This window comes from Rhododendron vialii, chromosome 8a (genome assembly GCF_030253575.1).
Source record: "Rhododendron vialii isolate Sample 1 chromosome 8a, ASM3025357v1".
Taxonomy (NCBI): Eukaryota; Viridiplantae; Streptophyta; class Magnoliopsida; order Ericales; family Ericaceae; genus Rhododendron; species Rhododendron vialii.
The window spans coordinates 22,511,067-22,534,425 of NC_080564.1; the positions used below are offsets into that span (position 1 = coordinate 22,511,067).

At 36.3% G+C, this 23,359-nt stretch overlaps 2 protein-coding genes across 7 annotated transcripts; one reads left to right on the forward strand and one right to left on the reverse strand.

Moving 5' to 3' along the window:
- Nucleotides 1-5,397: 5,397 nt before the first annotated feature.
- On the reverse strand, nucleotides 5,398-9,852 carry LOC131336379 (uncharacterized). 6 transcript variants are annotated; one of them, XM_058372180.1, is made up of 5 exons: nucleotides 9,704-9,852; nucleotides 9,541-9,590; nucleotides 6,632-7,114; nucleotides 5,792-6,042; nucleotides 5,398-5,695 (listed from the first exon to the last, which is right to left on the reverse strand). In XM_058372180.1, exons 3-5 carry the CDS (start codon nucleotides 7,103-7,105, stop codon nucleotides 5,584-5,586), a joined length of 837 nt encoding a protein of 278 aa, XP_058228163.1. In that variant the 5' UTR covers nucleotides 7,106-7,114; nucleotides 9,541-9,590; nucleotides 9,704-9,852; the 3' UTR covers nucleotides 5,398-5,583. The 6 variants fall into 6 exon arrangements, with proteins under 6 accessions (XP_058228163.1, XP_058228165.1, XP_058228164.1 ...); XM_058372182.1 differs by having other exon boundaries at nucleotides 8,211-9,590; XM_058372181.1 differs by having other exon boundaries at nucleotides 6,632-7,159; nucleotides 7,772-9,590.
- A 4,227-nt stretch (nucleotides 9,853-14,079) lies between these two features.
- Nucleotides 14,080-21,041, forward strand: LOC131298015 (protein MICROTUBULE BINDING PROTEIN 2C). The gene is made up of 5 exons (XM_058323276.1): nucleotides 14,080-14,422; nucleotides 14,952-15,035; nucleotides 16,827-17,189; nucleotides 20,082-20,300; nucleotides 20,751-21,041. Exons 1-5 carry the CDS (start codon nucleotides 14,243-14,245, stop codon nucleotides 20,922-20,924), a joined length of 1,020 nt encoding a protein of 339 aa, XP_058179259.1. The 5' UTR covers nucleotides 14,080-14,242; the 3' UTR covers nucleotides 20,925-21,041.
- The last annotated feature ends 2,318 nt before the right edge of the window (nucleotides 21,042-23,359 follow it).

Consider the following 23,359-nt stretch of genomic DNA (forward strand, 5'->3'; position numbering starts at 1 on the left):
TGTTTGTGGTACTAGTATGGCGTGTGAGATGATAGGTATCGCATTTAGGATTGTCTAGAATCCTTTGGCCATGGTGAGTTGCTTGTCGATAACCATATGAACCTTGGGCATATCTGTCTATTCTCATTCACTCTAGATGCATAACTTGGCATATTTTCCTATAACTTGTGCATATATTTCTCTACTGAGCTAGTGTAGCTCAACCTATCATTTTCAGGTACATTGCAGGTCATTGACATGGAATGCTTGAAGTGCATGTCTGACTTCATCTTTTGAAAGCTTACAAGGGGACTACTTGACATCTTAGTAAAACTTTTTCGAAGAAGGAAATTGTAATTTCGATTATTGTTAAAATCTTTTGACTATGGAATCTTGTAAATTTTAATCCTCTCTTTCAGTACTTGTATCGTAACAATTTGGGGCTTTTGAGTCGGAGATGAAATCTTTGAACTTATCTTGTGATTATAAGAAAGAATTGTCTTTTGGGGTAATATTTGTACAAATGCGAGGATTTTAATTATTAAATGTTATAATTATTTATGTTGAAAATCGAAAGTGTGACAGAATTGGCTATAAAATCACAAAATAAATAAAACACTTCATAAACAATGTGGGGATAAAAAAAATAGAGATCAAGACCTAGTTACCCATGCAAGGCCAATCACTGGTTGGAGATGGACCTGCGTGCGTGGGTAGACCACTGTTGCGCGCGAGTTTAATCTTTCTAACTAGTGCTTGTTTTTACATGATCTGGGCTCCGGGACATGTCCAGAAAAACCCCAAGGATATTTCATATGAGTAGAAATGAGTATTGAAAAAGTAACTAGCAAATTTAACATGAAAAAGCAGTAAATTGATTATTAAGCATGCTCACAGTGATGAATAGACAATAAATAAAGTATAAAACAGATATCCTAACCCTACGCTGGATCTGCGCGCTAGTCCAAAAATGGAGTGTGCGCATTTAAACCTATGTGTGCAATTTCCAAACCCGTACGCACAAGTTCCAAACCCGTGTGCGGTTCAAAAAGGCCCCGGATAGGTCCCAGTCTACACGCAAGATCTGCGCGTGCAACCACAGAGTGGCGCGCTCTAATCTCTTGTCCACACGATTTTTGAAACCTTCTAGCCTTAGGGTCAAGACTGGTATTGATTACCAGCCTTGACTGTAATGATCCAGATTTTCAACCCAAATTTTTTTTATTAGAATTACGAATCTTGTTCTGGTATGATTATTTTAGTAAATTAGCCATAATTTTTTTCCAAATCAATTTTGTTTTCCACTCTCTCACCCCCCTCCCCTCTCTCTCTCTCTCTCTCTCTCTCTCTCCATTAAACTCTTTCTTTCTCCCCAAGAAAACCATTCACCCTGCCCACTTGTTCAACTTCCATCCCTCCTACCCCATTCCTTGCACCCCCCCCGCTCCCCCCCCCCCCCCCCCCCTCTCTCTCTCTCTCCCAGTCGGCTCTCTCTCTCTGCTTTCTCCCTCCTTGCTCCTCACTCCACCAACCCCATATAAATATCCCTCCATTCCTCATCCGAAATTAAAGAACACGAACCCACACCACAACACCACCATCACCACTGTAAATTTCGTAGAAAGTAGGTAGAGAGAAAAGCAGAAAGCTTGGAGCTCCGTTAATGGAGTTCTAGAGAGAGAAAAAAATGGGTTTCGTACCTCGACCCAACCAAAATCCAATTCAACTGTTCCAATCAGTTCCCACACCCCAAAACATCACCAAACAACATTCAATTCGATCCCAAGGTTCCCCCTAGGGTTTAGGTTTAGACACTTTCACAGGGATTTTAGGGTGCACTTTTCTATTATAGTGTTTTAGCGGCTTAAATACTTTCATAGGATATCCTAGGGGTTTAGGCATTTTTATAGGGTATTCTAGAGATTAAGCACTTTCATAGGATGCCTTAGGGGTTACGCATTTTCAAGGTTTAGAATTTTAGACACTTTCATAGAATTTTAGTGTTTCATTAATTAGAAGAAATTTGATAGAAATTACTTACTATTTTCTAAATCTAGAAGTAAAAAACTAAGGAAGCCCGTATCCCGCATGTTTTTTGGGATAGTACTACAAAATAGAATGACGTAAACCCGGGGCCACAACTCTGAAAATCACGGACCAGAAACATTCCCAAATTTAATTAATTTAAACTAATCATCAGGATTAACTACAGCTGTAAATATAAACATCCCGTGCTCATGTCACGTGCATGCTCCCATTGTATGTTAGGGAACATGATCCAACATAGATTGGTGAAGTAGGAGTATTATATTTTTAAAGTCTTGACATTACTTTACCTTGGAAAAATTGGTTTTGTCCTAAACGTATTTGACTTTAACAAATGCACTATAATTTTAAGGTCTTTCAATTCACATACAACATAGCATGCAGTTTCTTAAAGGCTTTGGCGATTTTCAAACTACTAGTTTTGATAGGTATGAACCATAATTGCTTGAGCTTTACTTTACCTCCTCTCTCTCTCTCTCTCTCTCTCTCTCTCTCTCTCTCACCAAATTGACTGATTTAGGCAGCAGAGAAGTGTTAGCCGGCATCATATTGGTGTCCTTAGTTAATTCTTGTTTGCAGGTCATCGATCGAGCGAACTCACTAGAAATCGATTCATCAAGTTTGTACATTCAAAAAGCATAGAATAGATAAGAAAATGTTGATGTATTTTATCAAAGGTGACTACGAAAAAGTAAAATCTACATAATAAGGCCAGGGAGCTTAGCATCTGAAAATATATACGTGGCAAACATTGGAGAAGTAAAGAACATTCCCGAACAACGGGCTTTGATAGGGTCAATCTAACGAATGAGATCGTGTCTTTCACATTCTTGGCCCCAATATGGAAGAAGGAAAGTTCAATAAAATTGAGTTCAGATCATGTCGCGCTGTGCCTAAATCTGGGAAGGCCAACCACAACAATACTAATTCCTGATAGCGGGGTGCAAGAAAAAGCAATTAAATCTCTAAAAATTGGTGGGAGGTCCACTATAGTATGTTTATAACCCGCTAAGTCTACTTTTAAATTTCATAACCTCTCTAGTCCACTAATATAGTTATATAACATAATAACTCCAATTTATTGAAAAAGATATATTTTTCAAGACCAAAAAACCCTCCTATATAACATATGGAGAGAGAAACCCTAGATCACAAAACAGATCTGAGCCTCCCCTCTCTCTCTCCTCTCTCTCTCTCTCTCTCAGAACGGATCTGTGTGAAAGACGACGGTGAGCAAGACGACACTGGACCCTGCGATAACCCCGAGCACGACCTCGGTTTGTTTCTGCTTTCTAGTGGATCAAAAGAGGATGATGAGGCGGAGCAAACCAGTGGCGAGCGTGGCTAACATGAGGACGGCGATGAGGTTTTGTTACATCCCAGATAGAAAAGTTAGGCCATAAACCTTTTGGTATCTCCATCTCTGTTTTCTTTCTCAAAATTTCTCAACCTCCATCTCCATATTTGTATTTTTCACATGTATGTACATACAATACGTTCAGGTATTGGGAATTTTGAAAGAATCTTTGTTTACATGGAATCCATGATGAATTGAGGGGAAGGAATCTGCCTTTAGAGTTTTTATTCTTAGTTTTTGTGCAAATAAAATCCGACTTGAGGGGAATTGGGTAGGTTTGTTTTCTTGACTGTGGAGTTTTTTCTCATCAGACTATTAGCCTCATAAATGGGCCTTTGAGGTAGACGGAATGAGGCGCTCCTCCTCCGATTGTAGTTTCAGTCAATCATAAAACGTTATTCAGCTTTTTCATAAATGCGCTTTAAAGTTGGTTTGTCTATCGTATTAAGAAGGTTGATCCAGTCATTTATTTGTTTTACTGGAGAGAAATCTGGAGTAGTAAAAATAAAAAATATAATATTATAAGAAGGTTGATCCGGTCTATTGTGTGTCCCGTGTCCCGTTATCATCAGATTTGGAGGTTTTTGAATAAATACATAAGGTTATATCTGTGTTTTTTCTATGGTTAGAGATCTTAATTTTTTTGAATAAATATATAAGATTATATTTGTGCTTTTTATCAATCACCTATTGATTTGGTCCACGCAGCGGCCTCTCCGACTTACTTCTAATATATTTGGAGTTTTTTGAATAAATATACAAAGTTATATGTGTTTTTTTTTTAGGACTAGACATATAAGGTTGGAATAGGTTGTGTTTTTTGAAAAAATATATAAGGTTATATGTGTGTTTTTCGTGTCACACAAAAAAAATATTTTTGTGTGTTTTTGTTATTATTTAATGTCATTTTTTTAAAACATTCTCAGTTAGAGAGAGATATAATAATATATAACGTTATATTGTTATATATAACCTTATATATGACCTTTTGTATCGTGTAATGTTATATATGAGTTTTTGTCATATATAACGGTATATACTCCGTTGTTGGTCACTTATTGAATTAGTCCACGTAGCGGCCTCTCCGACTTATACGTGAAAATATGTGATTTGACTAAGATATAATGTTATATATTCTATTTTTTTTGTGAGATTTAGAACTACAGAAGCTCAAATATAATGTTTTATGTTTTTTTTTTTGCGATATTTAGATATTCAAAAACTCACATATAATGTTATATTTTTGTATGGACCAGCATATAACGTTAAAAACTAAAAACAAGAAGAAGAAAAAAATGTTGCATGTTAGAAAATTTTTGCCACATATAATGTTGTATGTTAGAAATTTTTTATCACTCGTATGACGTTAAAAAATCAATACAAGAAAAATAGGAAAAAACAAAAAGAGAAATTTGTTACATATATAACGTTAAATGTAAAGTACAGCGGGTTCAATAAAAAAATCGAGAAAAATGAAAAAATACGTTTTTTGTTATACATATAACGTTATATGTGGCGTGATGGCAGCGGCTACAATGGTGGCGGCAGCGGCGACGGCTTGATTGCAACAAAAACAAAAACAAAATGAAAAAAATATATTTTCATTTTAGCCAAACGAGGCCCTTGTTTCTTAGGTGGGGTATTTTTGTCATTAAAATTATTAGTGGACTTAGTGGGTTATGAAACTTAAAAGTGGACTAGATGGATTTAGAAACTGCTATAGTGGACTTATGCAAAATTCTTCCTTAAATCTCCTATTCGAAACCTTCTGTGGCCCCGACATTAAAATTGTATTCGGTTATTGGATATATCGAGTGACATTAGAAGGCACGAGAAAAAAATGGATTCGTGAAGCTAATGGAGTAGTATTCTTCATTTACACTTTTAAGTTTGTTTCTCTGTAAATTCCTCCACCAAGTTTGCGAGATACAAGTGACGCCATTCTTCTGGCCTCGTTGTGGGGAATGTACATGAATCTGAATGTCGAAGGTAGAATTCAACAGGAGAATAAAATCTGGAGCCAACTTAATTATGACCATTTAAGCCAAAAGATGCATTTCTTCTACAATGTGCACAACAATTCCAGGTTGCCGGTACAAGATATTGATATGTAATTATATATAGAGATATAGGTCGTATTCATTTGTGTACATGTATTGAGAAAACAGGAAGGAAAAGAAGAAGGATTGATTATATGGCAGTTAGAATTTACAACAGAGAGAAACAACCGATTTCCAGCGTCTGTGCTTCTTGAAGACTTTTCTTTTTGCTTCCACCATTCTTTCAGGGCTGTCGTTCCACTCCCAAGCTAATCTGTTCGGTTAGCAGAAAAATCACTAGGGAAACAGTTTTGATGAATAAGTTTGAGATTAGTAGAAAACGGCATAGTAAAAGGTGGGAGAAATTTACACTGGAAAGGTGAAGGAGCGAGTGCTATTGCAGCTATTTGACCGGAAAGATATGCTACCGGATTTCGTTATTGGACCTAAAACAGGACCAGGTGCAGCGTAACTTGACTGCTTGTGGTCTTCTGTAATTCCAGGAATTTCCTTATTCCCAGTATTAATTGTGCTTAAGGACGGACCACAATCATAAGTGATGCTTCCGGCCTCCACCTGATCAGATTCTGTAGCAGTGGAGATTGACCCCTCAATGGGAACCTTCAATTTTTAAGAAGTAAAAAACGAAACATAAATCTAGTAGGAACATATTAATGTCAATGAGATGCATCCATTTTCTACACACTCCTAAGAATGAAACCCTGAATTTGGGACATTTCTCCTAATTAATGGTAAGAAGTAGCAGAGCAGTGAACTTTTTTGCTTCACATTTGGTTTCAGTAAGGTCCAGGCTTAATTCTCATTGGGTTTATTTTGTTCTGAAATCTAAATGTATTTGTCAGAAAAATTTACTAATTTTCTTTGCTACTTCATGAATTTGTTTCAACGTTTCCACTCGTTAATTCTCACAATAAAGGAGAACTAAAGTAGAAAGAGGAGCAAGAACTGGGGAAGAACAAGTCACATTTGCATTATTTAAGGTTTCATAACTAAAAATTCTTGGACAACCAACTAATCTCGACATCTACCAATTAACAACTAAAACTAATATTAAACTTGTATAAACCAAGAAACGACATTCATACATCATGCCAACCTAATGCACACACTTTTTTTTTTATTGGAATCTAATGCACACATTGACTTGTAGTGTTTAACTGATACGCAAGAGATGCATCAGAGGAGTTACCTTGTTATATTTTGGTTCAACTCTATCTCCATTTGAATTGGAAATATGTGCGTAAAATTCTGCGACCAATGGCAATCTTGAACATGTACTATCCTCGTTGGAATCACAATGCTTGACGTGTTCAGAAAGAAAATCTGATGAATTCGAAATGGACGACACTCTGGTCAGTGCTTTCTCTGTTGATTTACCATTTGTTTCCATGTCAGAGTTGAGCAAGCAGGAGATGATACTATGATCCAACTCACAGTTTTCCACTGAACATCTAGCTGGGGAAGGAATTTCCCTGTCGATGCAAATGTCTTTGACAATCTGGTATTCGCTCTCTAGCTCAAAAATAGCAAGTTCCGGCATTTCACAATCCACAAAGCTTGCATCAGAATCTGAGTTCACTTGATTTTCCTGCCAATTGCTTATATTCTCATCCTCGAGACAAGTCTCTTTCTCCAACTTAAATTCTTCCATCGTCCAAGACATGTGCCTTCACTATATGTAAGGTAGAGAAAAATTGCTCAGCGCTAGAGCATAAAGCTGCAATTTTATGAATACAAAAGTCATAGATGTCCATCATCTATGAAGCAACTTACATATAAAAGCATAAGCACAAGAAAAAAAAAATTGAATATATGGTAAAGAAATCAAGGATCAAAATTTCATTCAAGTATGTTGATTCTGTTTAGCTAGGAATACTAAACTCTTCGCAGATTCAGTTACTGTTTCACTTCGATCTACCAGAAAAAAAGAATCCTTTTGGCTGTTTGGATGGAAATGAAACAAAATTTTTGTTTGTTTAACGAAATATGGACGCTAAAAGGTTGAAGAGACAAGAAAATTATAGAGGCTTATCAACTCCAAGAACACAAGCCATAGATAATTGTTCCACCTGAGGAGCTACAAAATCTGCAGATTATATCTGTCGACAGAAATCTATATCGGTAAAGCTACGAATTATGCTTTAGACTCTCTGCATATTTGGCTTAGTCGGTGCACATATCAGAACAATCTGCAGTACTTGGAAAAAATTTCATGAGTGCTCCGTGCAGAAACTAAAAAATCATACTTAGAAAACTAAGAAATCAAAAACAAAAGACTCTTGGAAAAAGTCTGAGCCTTTTTGTTCAGATCAGCATGCGCATAGCTTACACCCAAATCCGTACTGTTAGGAACGCTCTGTCATTTACCACCTTGGCAGTGCTATTACAATCGTCCTCCTCCTGTAATAGCCCTCCTTCTCTATGCCTAACTGAAGTGCCCTTACAAAAACAGAGGATAGTCCGACTATAATTCTCTACTTGGAGAACATTTCAAGTCATTTAGACATCTATAGATAAGCAAATATAGAAAAAATTTAAATATTGCTCCAAGTAGTCGTAGTTCTTTGATATTTTTCTTGCTGGCAACCAACAGCTTACTATTGATCATGACAAAAAAGAACAAAATTACAGATATTATTTGAACAAAGAAACAATAATCTAGCAATGGAGGAAAGAAATGAGCACACCACAGAAAGAAACAAAGATTAGACTAAAATTCCAAAGTATTTCCACTTCAGGAAAGTACGGAATGAAAGAAAATAGCATACCGTCTAGATCAGATGTCATCCAAAAAGTATCATTCCGTGTACCTCTATCTTTTGGTCTACATATGCATGGTCCAATCACAGCCTAAGAATAAGAGCTCAAATGCGGATACAAAACTAAACATCAATACCCACTCATCATTAGACAATGAATGCTGCCTTGCTACAGCCTTTCAACCTCTAAAGTCAAAGAAAATGAAGAGGAATACTCAAGTACCATTGAGGAAATAAAACTGCAAATGGCAACAATAGAGCTGGGGCCAAACTCAATTAAAAAGCAAGTCCAAGTAATTAATCTACATTTGAGTAAATAGGGCTACAACATGATAAGGAACAAAAGGTAACCCATGAAAAGGAGAGCTTACCAACTGAAAGAAGAACTTGAAACTCTTCCAACCTTCAACTAAACTCCCTTTTATATTTCTAGCCATTTAGGTATCACATGAAATCAATGTTTTTACACCTAACACATGATCAAACAACATTCATGAGCCGATCAATGTGCAGGATTTCTCCAAGATTTAAGTTCAAACCAAGTCTTTCAACTGTCCTTTGAAATTTTAAAATCCCTCCAATAAAAGTTCTCTTTCTGAAGTGATTCCATGGACCTTTTCATCCTATCAAATTCATATATTTTTTTTATAACTAGATGTCTGGCCAGCCTATGCCACCACGACTAATTCTGGAGACTAATCCTACGGTCTACTAGCGGGGGAAATTTAAAGCAGAACAAATTAAGCCCCCTGTGGACTAGCCCTACAAGAGTTGGTAGCGACGGCCTCTACTAATCCAATTACTACAAAGTTACTATCTAGAAGAAAATAATCATCAACAAAAGATCATTAAGCCCTAAAACTTTTTTTCCTCCATTTTCTATAAAATTTTATGAGCAAGCTGTTAGATTTCTTGGAGGATTCCAACCTAAAACTAATTGGCAAATAGCCTTAAGTATATATTAACCAAGCTTGGGTGGCTTAGATAAACAATATGTGATAAAATTTAACACTCCCCTCATGTGCAGCCCGGATGTACTTGGAGGTACAAATTGAGGAGACCAATAGATTTGACTTGGGTGATGGAGACTAGACCACGTGAGGTGAAGCCATCTAAGACCTAGCTCTGATACTATTTAGATTATTTAGAGGATTCCAATCTGAAACCAATTCGCGAGCAATGTGAGAGAAAGTCTAACAAACCATATTAATGAACTTGGATACATCTCATGCATTCTGTCACGCAAGAAAAACAAATTGTAGTCAATTAAATGACTAGGAAGTGACATACAATCGTACAGGAATCGTCCATGGATAAATTAAATGATTGAATAAAGTACCTTTTTTAATCAGTGAAGAAACTTTAGAACTCAAGTTCCTTGAGCTTTGCCTGTAGATAGGAATAGACGCGCATGGACACAAAACTTTGAGGTTAGTAGCTAGAAAAGAAAGAACAGAATCCTGAGGATCCAAAACAATGAAACAAAAGAGTTTTGTGATCACCACATGCATGGACACAAGCTCCCACAACATAATTTATGGAGGGAGAGAGAGAGAGAGAGAGAGAGAGAGAGAGAGAGGGGAACGTTTGGGGATCTCAAAACGAAGTTAATGAACTCCTGTAGAAGAGAAGTACAAGTGCGATGGTTTCAAAGTGCATTACTTTAGTTCACTTTTAATGCTTCTTTTTCCTGTTAAACAAACAATGGACAGACAGTTGAAAGCATTAATTGTCCACTTTTCCTCGAGGGAATTGCTTCCGGTGTCTACCCTCCTTTTGAAGACACGGTAATTTTTAACATAATTAAACCATTACAAGCATAACTAAAACTAATTATATATATAACCAAGACATAACCGAAACCAATTTTCTGGTTTTGGTTATGTTTTAGTTATACATACAATTAATTTTGGTTATACTTATAATGGTTCGGTTATACCAAAAATAACGGTGTCTCCTTTTAGGAGGTAGACACCAAATATTTCCCTTTCCTTGATGTTTGTAGTCTCTACTTTGTTCTCAGCGCCGGAGACATGGTATCCCGGCGACCTTCGCCGGCATTTTAGCCTTTTCTTTCTCCTATAATAATACTACTGCTTAGTGAGCCTAATCTTGCTACTCGGTTTATCTAAGGCAGAGTTTGGAGTAATTTAATTTTTACGAATGTAAACAAGGGCAGAATTTGGATTTTGTCACAGGATTGTCGCAAAATGAGAAAAAAAAATTGAAGGAATATAATTACATCGTAAGTTGTTACGACGGTATTTATAACTTGTGGATGGAAGGGAAATGTACCTCAGGATCGATATAAGGATTAATTTTGATGGAACAAAGGTATAAATGTTATATATTGTTTTGGAGTATATATTACGCTAGCTTGCTGCGCAAGGACTAACAAATAAAATAAAAATGTCAAGACATTATCTTAGAAAAGATAGTTTGAGATCATTACAGTACAATTTCACCAAATGATAAGGAGTGCCAAAGTGGAGAGTTTTTGAAGTTAGGTGCATTACAAAATAAATTACAACTAGGTCCTAGGGAATTCTATCAAGACAAGGGGTGCCATGGCACATCTTACAACATACATAGTTTTGCCACTGTATGTAAAGATTACACATGTTATTGAAATTCAGTTATAGTTTGCTCAGTTTTTTTTTTTGTCAAAAAGTTTTAAGATTAGTTACGCGACTCCATGAGCTGAATGGAAGAAGTATACTTACGTGGATCGAAGTTGAAAAAAGTTTAAATGAACAATAAAGATAAAATTTTAGAAAGTATAAAAACAGTCTTTGTTTTACTAAACTATATGTTAACTGGATTGTATCCATGTAAGTATTATCAAATACTACATTTTTATGTATTTATTAATCATATCAACTTGAACACGATACGATTACATTCAAGTCGATTTAGATTAACAGACACTTTAACTCAAATGAAAAGTGGCATTATCCAAACACGACGTGATGCCCACCCCTACTAAAACCTAGCAAGCCTTCTAGTTTCTTGGGAACTAGATACTATTACAGTAAGATTTAACAAGAGAAAGGAGAAGGTGAGGAAAGTATTATGTATATATCTTTCATAGATTTTTCTCCAAAAACAAAATGTCAGTTTTAGGCGATTTGCTTTGTAAATTTAGGAAGCTGGTAAAGAGCACGCATCAAAATGGTAGCTAGTACTAAAATTAACACTCTATCTTATCTTGTTAGGTACTGCAGTATCAAGGAAAAATTATTGTGACCTAGTATTAATTAATTAGAGGCGCCTTTATTAATACTGTAGTTTTTAAACCAAGTAAATTAATTAATAGTCCTTAATTTTTGGGTTGCATACATATATGCCCCACTTGCTGGAGGGAAAGGGAAGCGTTGCATTGGAAGATGCTCGATCGGTGGTAGTAAGGACTTGGTTAATAATTATGTTTTCCTTAATTTGCCTCTTCTCTTCTCTTCTCTTCTTCATGTTTTGTTTTGCAGAGGGCGATCGAGCTTGGTTCTGTGGTGTGGGTGATCGTTATTTTGAGCCAGAGTCTGTGTGTGTTTTTAGTTCGGTCTGGTTCTTTATTAGTTGGTGTGCATTTTGTTGTAACCACTCTCCCTTTTATAGAATTGGGGGATGGTTCTGTGCAGTGGTGTGCACAGTACCGTGCTGCAATTAGGGGATCGTGTATCTGACGGCTCGAATCTCATCTCAGCAATGAACGAAACGGTTCTCGTTCGTTAATTGCCAAGATGAGATCCGAACCGTCGGATGCATGATCCGAAGGCTCGAAGATGCGCAACACGACACAATATCAACAAGCTCAGCTAAAAATTTAAAGAAGGAACAAGATCATATCAAAACATTCTAAAGCTCGACTCGACTTTTGCGGTCTAGAATAATGAATGGGTCATTAAAAAAATTTTATAAGCAAGAAAGAAAGCGAGAGAGGCCACCGGTGCCCCTAGTCCGTAAACAACTTTGCAACGAAGACGTCAGATGTTTGTTTATTTAATTTGCATTATCAACTCTCATTGCCTTGCGTTTTTTGTCATTGCCTTTTGTAATAATCGAATACTACTATTTGTTGAGTTTGATCCGCTTACATATTTTTTTCCTGATTTTTAGGGGTACCCTTAAAATCACGTTCTGATCACATTGAGTGACTCGGATCATCAAAATTTGATCGGAAGCTATGGGGTGTTTTTTTAGGTGTTTCCGGAACCGCCCTTATATATATATATATATATATATATATATATATATATATATATAGTTTATAAATATTCAAGTTATTGTCGCTCCAATCTCTGTAACTCAAATCTCACACTGATTGCTGTAAACTCATTTGAAATGAGGTGAAAGCCCAACTAAAATACTCCCTTCGTTCCTTATTTATAGTCCAGTATTTCATTTTGGGCTGTCCCTTAATAAGTGTCCATTTTGTAAAGTTAGTGGGTAAAAGTTGGTGAATTATTTATTTTGTCCCTAAAAGTAGATTCCATTTTAAAAAGTATGTGAGTAAAAGTGTAATGATGATGGATAAGTAGAGAAAGTGGAGGAAAAAGTTGATGTGAAAGGTATAATGATGATGTCTTTTTAATAAGTTGGAATTACGAAGCAGGACACTTAAAAAGGGACGGAGGGAGTAACTTTTAAAATGTGTTAAATTTTACTAATTTAGACTTAAACTACATAATTTGTTTTCTATGGTCAATGGAAAGGAAAAGCTATAAACTTGAGAGAAGATTTAAGACGAGGCTGAGAGATTCTTGTTATGTACTCGATCAGTACACAATAGTCTATTTTTGAGTTCAACACGAGTTTCTTCCTGAGCCCGATTCGTTCACATTGTTGAGATCAATAACTTAAACAAGTTTGCAAAAATCAGGTCGATTAATACCGCAAGCTCAGTGACCGAAAAAGATTGTTAAAAAAAAAATAAACGGCCAATATGATCTTGAAATTGTAATTTAGAATATCTCATTTGTCATGTGATTACTAAGGGTTTGGATCACTTCTTTAGGCTTTAGATAAACCCCGGTTTGGAGGTGAATCCACTTACAAGCCAGTTGTTTGGCCTAATAAGCCAAATAGCTTATTTCTTTTGTTCTTATTTAAAAAATTTAAATTTTTAAATTTTTATTAATTATTGCTTCGTCATAATGAGAAAAATCTAAAAAATAAAAAATTACGATCGAAATCTATTTTTTTGAATAAAAGCAAAAAAATTAGTTTATTGGCTTATGTTTATCTTTATTTAAAAAAAGTTTTGATCGTAATTTTTTACTTTTTAGATTCATCTCGTTATGATGAAACAATAACCACAAAAAATTGACAAAAAATTAACAAATAAAAAAACATTTAATTTATTAGGCCACATACCAAATCTAGGGTTTAGTTCCTGTCCAGTTTCTTTACGGTTCAATTCGGTCCGGTCCAATTTTGGACCGTTGTGGGCCCATTCCGGGCCCACAACAATGTTCAGAATCATTTATGATGTAGAGCTCGTCGAATATGTCATCCATGCCAAAAATTAGCTTGATCGAACATCAATAAGTACATGAACGAAATAGATTTGTACATGAAAAAAATGGGCAATTATTAATTTCAACTTAATTTTTGTCATTGTTTTTTTCTTGTACAATTCTGTTTCGTCCATGTACCTATTGTTATATGATCAAGCTAATTTTTGGCATGGATGACATATTCAACGAGCTCTACAAAATGAACGATTTCGATCATTATTTTGGGCCCGTGATAGGCCCACAACTGAACCGGACTGGACCCAAAAAAAAACTGGACAAAAACTGAACCCCAAAATCTAGGGGCCGTAAATTGCAAGCCGGGGTCATTCTCGTAAATCCGAATCCGTCCGGTTTTCCGTTGTAAATATCCCTTGCCGGAAAATTGACTATTTCAAAAACCTTCCTTTCTCTCTCTCTCTCTCTACTCTCACTCTCACAGCTCTTCCAACCAAATCAAAACACACCATTAACTTTCTTCCCAACTAATTCAACTCAAAACTTGGATCTTCACTTAGGTCTTGAATAAAAATGTACGAGCCCCAGCATTTTGCAGATTTACAGGAAAATTCTAGTGGCTGTGGAGAAGTACTTCTCTCCCCATCGGCCCACCCAACTCAGTCTTCTCTTTCCAACGCCGCTCCCAGTAACGTCGACCGCGTCCTCTTCAACGACCTCGTCGAGATCGTCCCCCTCGTCCAGTCTCTCATCGTAACCTCTCTCTCTCTCTCTCTCTCTCTCTCTCTCTCTCTCTCTCTCTCTCTCTCTCTCTCAAGTTTTTGCTAGCTTTGTTTTATTTTCTTAGGGTTTTGTACAGAGGATTGGGAATTGAGACGAAATTAAAAGAAACTTTTGGATCTGATTGGGTTAAAAGTGAAATTGGCAAGTCAGCTGATAAGTGTTGGTTTTTTTATTTTCTCTCTCTTTCCAAGGGCGTTTTTTAGTTCTGCGGGGACAAAAACATGAAGAAATTTTTTGCTTACAAAACTGTATATATAAAATAAACATATTTATTTTCATGAATTGACCTAATTTACTTTTTTTTATTGTTGAGTATATTATCTACATAATCACAAATTTCAGCGCCAAAATATGCAAGAAAAATCAAATTATATAGGTGCAGCTGCCCCTGTCTCCCTCTCTTGGATTTAAAAGATTAGAATTTGAGCAAGGGTTAATTCTGTAACAGGTTTGTTAACTCGGGCGCATTTTTATGTCTCTGTTTTATCGAAATTTGTAGGATCGGAAAGTGAGTTCATCGTTCACCCGTCGTGGTACAATGATCTATACTAAGACACCTTCGAGAGAATCCCTCTACAGGAAGGTACTTGGGTCCTTTGTTTAATTTTGTGTTTATATTCAGAAAAAAGGTTGCTTTTCGGATTTTCCCAGAGTTTGGGCTTTATTTATGTTGGAGAGTGCAGTTATGTTTTGCTTGTGTCAAGTTTTGGCTGTATAATATCTCCTCCGTGCAAGAGTGGGAAATAAGAGCACTTTTTCTAGTTAATAAGCCTGTTTTTCCCAATTATGTATGATGATGAAGTAACACAGTGTACTTCAGGTTTAAAGATCTAATTGTGCTAGAAGCTTGTTGCAACTATTGTATCCAACTTTAACTACGAATTCCCTAAATTTAATCCATTGAAGCAAGTTTGGAAATGCCACAATGCCTTTTTTGAGTTGGTTTGGCCTTGATGAGGTCATAAGGATGTGCACCTTAAGTTACATTGATATACTCCTTTCAATAAGTCGCACAGATATGCTTTATACCTATGACTTCTAATCATCGAGTGAAATGCTGGCTTAAAAATATGGTGTTTTGTTAATGTGCCTTTGACTCATGTCCCACAATTGGTAAGGATATAATGAAATAATTGCAAAGAATCCAACCCTTGGTTTAATGAACTTTTTGCCGTTTCAAAAAAAAGAGAAGAAAACAAGCTAAATAGCATCAAGAGCTAAAAGGAAAACCCATGTCTTGCTAAGTGGGACATAACTGTTGAGTAAACTCTCAGGTATTCCTAGTTATGTTGAGATGACTCCTATGTATAGAATAGTGTTGAGTTATGGTAGAGAATCCATAAATAGCAGTAGAGAATAAGGGAAATCTATAATGGTAACCCACTGTGATTCAATGGTGTGCAACCCAATCCTTAGTTGTCTAATTGTCTCATATAATCTGTAGCATGCAACCAGAGAATGGATGAATCTGAACTTTTGCATGTATCATCTCCTAATAGAAACCAGAGAAGTCGTCTTCTATCTCGTAGAACATTAAATCCCTAATCCTAATTGATTTTCAATTCTACAAATAAAGGCTTTCCTTTATTTTTCACACACCCAATAAAGTACTAGACGCAGTGTCTCCAAGTATTTCCTACATTATTGTGCTTGTATAACTTTACAAAATAGAAACTTGATTTGTCTCAGTAACCTGGAAATGACTGTTTGACGTGACCATATTGATGGCCATGGGGTATTTTTGGGATGCCTCCTTTGGGAAAGAGGTGCTTGATGATTAATTACAAAGTGGTTGGGAGAGGAAGAGGAGAACTTGTTTGTTGGTGAAACTAATAGGCATAAGGTTAAGAAGAAAAAGGTCTGGGCACATCAAGGCGCCAAGGTTCTTCTGCTGAAGTTTATGTAACCAAGAAAGAAAGAGAGAAGAGTTTAAATACTCATTTTCATTACCCTCTCCCTAGTAATGTACTAAACTTTTGTTACAATTTTCTTTGTTCAATGATTGGCTTCTAGGTTGCTTGTTGCTAGCTCCACTTTCATGGCCACATTAGCTGGTAATCATGTTTATGTTTTTTCCCCCCTTTGATATTCGTTTGGATTTTTGTTGTCTTGTTGATTTGTATTAGAGAAGTTTAAATAACTTCCAAATTGTTTGTATTAGAGAAGTTGTTAGCGAGCTTAATTTCTTGTTTGTCGTGCTCGGGTGGGGTAGAATTTCCCAAGACTTCATATTGACGTTAACTTTGTTTCATAAATTGGTGTTTCTTTGCAAGTGGTGAACTTTCTGTTTGCTCCTAGTTTCTTGGAAGGTGAATTGGATTTCTGTCATGTGCCTTCAAGTGTGGGCTGAAGTTGGACGCTTGAATCATTGCAGGTTAGTGATGCAAAAGGAAGGAATGCAGCTCAATCTATTCCTACTAAGAAACGAAGGGACCCCACAGACAAGGACCAAGGAAGGAACTCAAGTAATAACCAAGATGAATGCTGTGATAGCTTCTCAATTTTCTCATCAAGGGCATTGCAATCAGATAAGGACGGAGAAGAGTTGATTGCATTGAGAGAACAAGTGGAAGATCTTCAAAGGAAATTATTAGAGAAAGATGAACTTCTGAAATCAGCAGAGATTTTGAAGACCCAGTTCAGTTCTATTCATGCAAAACTTGAGGAGCTGAAGCTCCAGGCTGCAGAGAAGGATTCTTTAATCAAGTCTACTCAACAACAACTCTCTGATACAAAGGTACATGTCTAATGCTTGTGTGCTTTCTCTTAATTTTAATCTTTGTTTTCAGGCATTAGGTAACAGATTATCTCTCAAGCTTTGACATTTGGTTTGTGTAGGATGAAATTTTGACTTAAGGCTTAGTTTGGTTTGGCAAGGAATTAGTTTTCTCATGTTTCTAGAGTTGTAATGCAGTAAAATTCCATATTTTTGTTTTTATTTATGGGTTATTTCTGTAACTTCATTTGCGGATGTTACTGTTAAACTCCGTGGTTTGATAGCATAGTACCTGCAAACCTACACTATTTTCTCCAGTTTGGCCTCAAAATCAGCCACTGGCCCTTTTTGCCAGCTGGTGAATCTCCGGGCAAGATAGATTGATTTGATTTTAGCCTATGAAGCGTACGGGTATGACACGGATACGTCGATATGGCAAAGGTTGTATCCGATATGGCAAAGGTTGAAGAAATATGAGACGGTTACAGAGTGCGACTGTAAACAATGCCTTTGTTTGGTTTTAAGTTTTGAAAAATAATTTTGATGTAATGAGTGGTAATAAGTAGAGAGAGTTACATAGACAAACTTATTGTGAATCGTGCAGAGAGTAAAATAATTTTCTCAAAAATGGTAAGTGAGCAAAGGCATTATATTTATTGTTAGAGATTGGGAAAATTTCTTTTATATCCCTTCGACTTTGACCAAAAATTCATTTTGGTCCTTCACTTTTCAATTTCGGCATAAAAATACTTCGACTGTCCAATTTTTTTCATTGTCATCCTTTAGAAGAAATCTGTCTTCTTTGAGTCCTACTATAGGGACCGACGGCTGTTCGGCTCTCTCCGGCCACCGGACGGCCGATCCGAGCTGTCCAAAAATTCTAAAAAAAAAAAACGAGGGGGCTTGTGCGGAAATCAACGGCATCCGATGTGTGTAGGGTGCTTGATCCAAACACCCTATTTTTCGTGTATATGTGTATATATCCCTAAAGGATGACATTGAAAAAAATTGGAAAGTCGAAGTATTGTTATGCCGAAATTGAAAGGTGAAGGACCAAAATGAATTTTTGGTCAAAGTCGAAGGGATATAAAAGAAATTTTCTCTTAGAGATTACATGTAATAATTGCATATAAAATAATGGACAAAATTAAATGACTTTAGGTGATTAAGAAATAAAATCTGAGCGAAGAGGTAGCTCCAGACAAAGCTCAATGGTAAAATAGGATTCATGTAGTCGACCCCAATTGATTGGGACAACAAGGCCTAGTTTGGTTTGGTTTGGTAGGTGATTAAGAATTTAACATATAAACCGCAGACCGCAGTTTAACTCCAAACTTAAGGCATAAACCTGCGTCTATTGTCATTAAACTAAAAAATCTATAGACCAAAATGTTATGTCTACAATCGTGCTAAGTATACATAAAAATCTTATCAAATTAGTTTCTTCACTATAAAAAATAAAATACTGTTCTAGATGGGCTACGAATCAAGTGCAATAGTGCATAATAGGTTAATTTTGGGCTGCATAAAAAAACCAAAGGAAAAATTTTTAGCACGTGTTTTCTGCACCCAATAAACATGTACAAGTACCTTATAAAGTACCAGTAGTACCCAGTACGTTATTGGTCAAGTACGACATGGTTTTAGAACTATCCATATTTCATGGGTTTTAGCAGTGTTTAAGGGCCGCATCGCATGAAGCATAGAGAGCTTCAGTTCTTTGTAAGGCATATTTTGCTTGGTTCTTGTGCACGCCAGAGGCCTATGATGGTGTAGCCTGCACAGATGAGTTGTCATCAAGCACCTCATAGACGTGTTTATGTTAGGTTTTTGCTCTTCCATAGTTTCATTTGTCTTGATTCTCTTGAAGTTTCCACATACATCAGTGAATTTAGTTTACAGTCAGCCAAGTTAGTTTTGGTTATGCACTCATTTTCGCTCAGTATCACTATCAATTAATGCTTTAATTTACAACTAAACACCAATGCAACAACACTAGCAGTACCCATGTAATCCTCAATCGTTGGAGGTATGGGCAGGGAAGGACCGGAGATAGACCTAATTTTTTACAACATATGCACCAAGTGGTTGCTCTCAGAAAGTTTTAGTACATAGTGATGATTCTCTCTTTCAAAAAGAGTGGCCATTTCAAATGATTTTCTCTTGGATAGCACTTGTACACTATCAATAAACAACACTTTCGATAGGAATTTCCTATTTAGGGAAGTGAGCTTAGGAACACTCAGAAAACAAAGGATTCTTAGCTCCATTTCTACCAATCGTTTACCACTTCCTTGAGGAACCCACTTATTTGCGAACAGCCTATTGGGTCTTTTCTTTTCACTTCAAAAAAACTGTTCTTCACAATTGAAAACTCTTAAGGATATTGGCGGATGATTGCGTAGTATGTGCAGGGCGAAAGGAACAGGAGAATCAAATACTTTAGTACTATTATCTACATATTTCAAAATTTGACCCTGGTTTTGCAAAGCACTTGATAATTTTTGGCAGATTCAAAAATGGATCAGAATATCTAACCAAGGATGAAATCATGTGAGACATTCCCCATTAACCAAATAATTGTCACTAGGGATGTTTTTCCAATTAACCAATCCCCCCAACCCCTTCGGAAGATTCTCAAAAGCTCTCGGGTCTCATCGTATGAACCATTCCCACTATTTAGTTTTTGGAATGTGGATTCTTGGAGATAAAATATTAGTTGTCCGCTAGTGTAGAAGTTTTTTCCCTATCAACAATTGGGTGAACCCATCTACTTAAATTCCTTGCCATTGAGTATGTGCAATCATTGCAATGTAAGTGATTGTTCTCTCTCTCTCTCTCTCTCTCTCTCTCTCTCTCTCTCAAATGATGCACAGCTTTTTCATTGGAGAATGTGGACATCCTTTTCTGCAGGTTAAGTTGGCTGACAAACAGGCAGCACTAGAAAAATTACAGTGGGAAGCAATGACTTCCAACAGGAAAGTGGAACTGCTACAAGAAGACCTAGATTCCACGCGAGGAGAGATTTCATCATTTATGTTGTTAGTTGAAGGCTTGGCAAAGAATCCTTCGACCGTGTCCGCTGAAGATTATGATGTCGCACCATATTATTCTAGTCATCTCCATCAGGAAGTAAGCTCCTAGCCACCATCACTACATTCTTTAATTTTTCTGTTTCTTTGGATAAGATAACTGTTATAGCTACTCATCAACTAAAAAGACATTACCGCACAAACACACATCTATTGCATTATAGTATGTTTTTACATTTATCTTAATTTACTCGTATTAGCTTTTTTTTGATATTCTATGAATATAAAATATTGTATGAATCTGTTGCTACTGGAATTTTATCAAACCAATACTATTTACATGGACTATGCCTATGGCTTATGTTTGACTTGACTCCGCAGAAAATATACAGCATAAAACTTGAAATGGATGGACTGGAATTTATTAGATGCAATTAGCTGTTTTTCGAAGGTCATAGCAATTGATGTGTGTCAACCACCAATTCGTGGTTATGTGTTTTAGGTTGCTATACTATTGATTGGCTGAAAAACTAAGTGTTTGTTTGAACAGGATGATTGGGACGAGGCTGAGGTGCCGGAGATGGAGGAGGCCAGAGAAGCCTACATCGCTGCTGTTGCCACCGCAAGAGAAAAGCAAGATGAAGATTCTATTGCTGCTGCTGCCAGTGCAAGGATATATCTTCAGTCCTTTGTTTTCAGGGCTCATGGGAGGTCCCTAGTTTGAGAACGTACTTTAGTTTAGCTGGCTGCTGATTGTAGATGTGTGTTTATTGTTCACTAGTGAATGAACTCTTTGTTGTCCAGTTATTTATATAATGTGTTTCAGATATTTAGTGCAAAACTTATGTGTCAAGCTTTTCTCATGTGGGTTCATTATCGCTTTAAAATGTTAAGTACGAATGTAGGATGTGAGCCATATTCGGAACTGTTGACACGCTTTTTCTCCAAGAAGCAGGAGAAACATAGCTCCAATGAGAGTCAGCGTGTGAGAGAATGGATGCCTTGTGGCGGGTGCAGGAGATATTGTGGGCGTGTCAGGAGCTAGACTGCTTCAAGTGTTGCAGGAGATATTGCGGGCGTATCAGGAGCTAGACTGCTCCAAGTGTTGATGGTGAATGTTGCACCTAATCTGAATCTCCTTCAGGCATTGTGACTTCTTTTTCTTGCCTTAATGAAGAGAATTTCTAATCTAACAGGAAACTAACTAACAAAGTGTGAAGGAAATAAACTACTTGCATTGAATGGAAGAAGATAATACTCCCTTCATCCCTTTTTAAAAATTTAGTATTCTATTTTGGACTGTCATTTTATAAGTATTTTTTTTTGTAAAGTTAGTAGGTAAAAGTTGGTGTATTTTTCATTTTATTCTTAAAAGTAGATTCCATTTTAAAAAGTTAATGAGTAGAAGAGTAGTTATGATATTTTCAAAGAGGGTAAATAGGAAAAGTGGAGATAAAAGTTCATGTGAAAAGTGAAATGATTGTGTCTCTTTAATAAATTGGAATTACGAAGATGAACACTTAAAAAATGACGGAAGGAGTAAAAAATAACTAACTACTTGGATTGGTTCTTCTACCTAGATAGGATAGGATGATATTAATTAAACTAAAATCAAAAGCCATGAGAGGCTTGAAATAGATTCTAAGATATTTTTTGGGGCGACTATTCGTAGCCCCGTATTTTCTCCCTTAGCCCACTACAGTTCGGTAAACGGTTGTTGAAAATCATACATAACATTTCGGTAAATAGTTGTTAAAAACAAGATTATATTCCGGTAACTACATGTCGAAAATATATTCAACCTTCGGTAAACAACTGCTGAACATACATTTTCGGTAAATAGCTGTTGAAAAAAATATTATATTTCGGTAATTGTATGCTGAAAATGTATTTCAATTTCGGTAACTAACTATCGAGTATAATTGGAAATTTTTAACAGGCTAAGGGAGAAAATACGGGGCTGCGAATAGTCGCCCCCTATTTTTTTTTGAACAGCTAGATTTTAAGATATATAATTATATATGGCTGCTGTGAGCTTTTGGTGCAAGGAGCCGTGCGAAATCAACTAAGCTTCATATTTACAGGCACCATTCTCCTTGAGTGGGCTGAGAAAACATTGGACCCCATGATGCACATTTCCTGCCACTTTCTAAAGAAGTTCTCCTAAGCTGTCATGTGTCCATTTGACCAAGTCCATCCTCTTTATTTGCTACCAAAGATGAACCTTGAGCTGCCAAGTAACTTCCTTCAACCATATATTGTTAGCGGGTGGGATCATTTATTTTTCCATGATCATAACTAAAATATATTAATTCATGATCATAACTAAAATATAGTATTAATTTCCTAAACATAGGAATTAATATAGGAAAACAGCCCCGAAATATCTCCTGCACATGTCCCGTGTTCTCCTCTTTTTGTGTAACTTTCTCCAATTGCTCAACATGATCTAGAAAATGGACCCACTATAGATCCCCATTATTTCAACCACTTTCCTTAATTTAACTTTTAAGCCCCATGAATTTAAAAGCAGTTATAGATATTCTCTCACATACTTCAGGAGATATCTGTTTTCATGAGGTATCATGGCAGGAGAAATCATGTTGACATGGCAACAGGCAGGTATCTGTGTAAAGAGATATATCTGATATCTGTTTCCAGAAGGTTAAGGTATTGTGCTGCTGCTATGATATGGAGGTATCTGTGTCAGGAAATATCAGGATGTATATCCACATAAATTCCTTACTTTCTTGGACGGATCTCCTTGATAGGAATAGGAGAGGTCCAAATGTGGCCCAAACAGGAACTAATGCGGTTTTGCAATCACAACAATTTCTATCGAAATGCAATCTGATTAATGTTAGCATTAGAGTTGAAGTAGTACCTAGAATAGAACAGAGCACTTTTACCGTTTCGTGTCGTTTTTATGAATAGAGAAAAACTAATCTGGAAAACTTGTGCAATCTGTATGGGAAACAGTTTAAGTATCTCTCTTTCGTTTCAGTTTTCAAGCCTAGTTGGGTATGGGGAACAGAACCCCTAGTAAATTAGTAATATTGTTTTTATGAATTTTCACAAACTTTTGCGCATGTGTATACATTTGAAAAGAATAATTGCTTTTGAACGTTCTTTTATGAAAACGTGAAAAATTAAAATGTT